At 36.6% G+C, this 1862-nt stretch overlaps 1 protein-coding gene across 1 annotated transcript in view; it reads right to left on the bottom strand.

Moving 5' to 3' along the window:
* LOC105818584 (zinc finger protein 354B-like) overlaps positions 1-1862 on the bottom strand; it is a 112354-nt gene that overhangs the window by 49698 nt on the left and 60794 nt on the right. Inside the window, exon 5 of the mRNA XM_012654650.1 lies at positions 3-1313. Within this exon, the coding sequence (XP_012510104.1) occupies positions 3-1313 (1311 nt within the window). The remainder of the gene's footprint in view (positions 1-2; positions 1314-1862) is intronic.

Genomic DNA, 1862 nt, shown 5'->3' with positions numbered 1-1862 from the left:
ACATCGATATGGTTTCTCTCCAGTATGAATTCTCTGATGATTACTAAGGGATGAATTACACCTGAATGTCTTCCCACACTCACTACATTTATAGGGTCTTTCTCCAGTATGCATTCTCTGATGTTGAATGAGAGCTGAACTCTGTCTGAAGGCTTTCCCACACACTTTGCATTTACACGGTTTCTCTCCAGTGTGAATTCTCTCATGTATAATAAGTGTTGAGTGGGAACTTAAGGCTTTACCACATTCATTACAATTATACAATTTCTCTCCAGTATGAATTATTAGGTGTCTATTAAGTCGTGAAATAGAGGTGAAGCCTTTTCCGCACTGATTACATCTGTAGGGCTTTTCTCCAGTGTGAATTCTTTCATGTTGAATAAGAGATGCACTCTGACTGAAGGCTCTCCCACATTCACTACATTTAAAAGGTTTCTCTCCAGTGTGAATTCGCTGATGATAACGAAGGGATGAGCTAGACTTAAAGGCGTTGCCACATTCGTTACACAAGTAGGACTTCTTTCTGGAATGAATTCTTTGACCTCCAGAAAGGGAAGTACTACAACTGGAAGGTTTCCTACCTGGATTATATTTGTGGGGATTGTCTTGAGCATGGATTTTCTGATGTATAAACAGGCCAGACCTTTTGCTGAAGGATTTACCACATTCTTTACATCTATAGGATTTCTCCACAGTATGGGTCCTTAGGTGCTTACAAAGGGATGCACTATGGCTGAAGGCTTTCCCACATTCTTTACATATATAGGGTTTCTCTCCTGTATGAGTTCTTTGATGTTGAATAAGAGCAGAACTTTGGCTGAAGGCTTTTAAACATTCTTTACATTTAAATAATTTCTCTCCAGTGTGGTTTTTCTGATGTTTACGAAGAGATGAATTGTGAATGAAGGCTTTTTCACATGTATTACATTTATAGTGTTTCTCTGCTGCCTTGATCTTTGGTTGGTTACGTAAATTTGAATTCTGCTTGAAGCTATTTCTTTGTATTTCATATTTTGACGGTGTTTTTTCTATAGCAAACCTCTGTTGCTTAATGAAGACTGATTTCAGGTTGAAGTTTTGGCCAAATTCATTATTTTTATGGCTTCCACCTATGGTGAGGATTTTTGTATGAGTGATTGAAATTATTTGTAAACTTTCAGCTTTGTCCCATTTCTTTAATCTATCTTCATCTATGCAGGGTTTTTCTAATATGAAGTCCCAGGGTTCATCCCTTTTTAGTCTTTTCCTTATCAACCCTTGAAATGAGTCTTGAGTTTGAGTTGATTTTGTGGTTTTAGGACTGCTCTTACATCCTGGGAGTAGGAAAAAAAAAAAAGCAATTGTCAATGATTCATGTGATTAGCTGAGACTAACTGTGTAAAAGGAATAAAGATTAATGATATATACGGCTAAAAGATACTAACAAGAGTAAAAAATAAAACATTGTATAAACTAGTAATGGATTACAGCCGAACTAGAGTGAACAAAAGAATAAAGCAAGTTCATTTAAGGAGGGTGAGAGCATAAGAGTGATCAGGAGAATGGAGAATGGAAGGAAGGAATCAGGATAGAAGAGACAGAGTATGGAGTAGGAAATGTAGTCTGGTATCTAAAGCCTATGATGGACTCATAAATTACCTCATTTCTATGATTTCTAAACTTGAATGTCTCTTTTTCCTATATGCCAAACTCCTCTGTAGCCTTCAGATTCAGTTCAAATGTTAACTCCTCTGTGTACCATTTCATGACTTTGTGCTCCAACAACCCACTTTCCTTAGTATAACCACTCATTACAGTATATTATAATGTATATATGTAAGGGAATAATAGATATCTGGAGACACTGAGAGAACGTTCAACAA

This window comes from Propithecus coquereli, unplaced genomic scaffold, assembly GCF_000956105.1.
Source record: "Propithecus coquereli isolate 6110/MARCELLA unplaced genomic scaffold, Pcoq_1.0 Scaffold443, whole genome shotgun sequence".
Lineage (NCBI taxonomy): Eukaryota > Metazoa > Chordata > Mammalia > Primates > Indriidae > Propithecus > Propithecus coquereli.
This window is presented reverse-complemented; position numbering and strand designations above follow the sequence as displayed.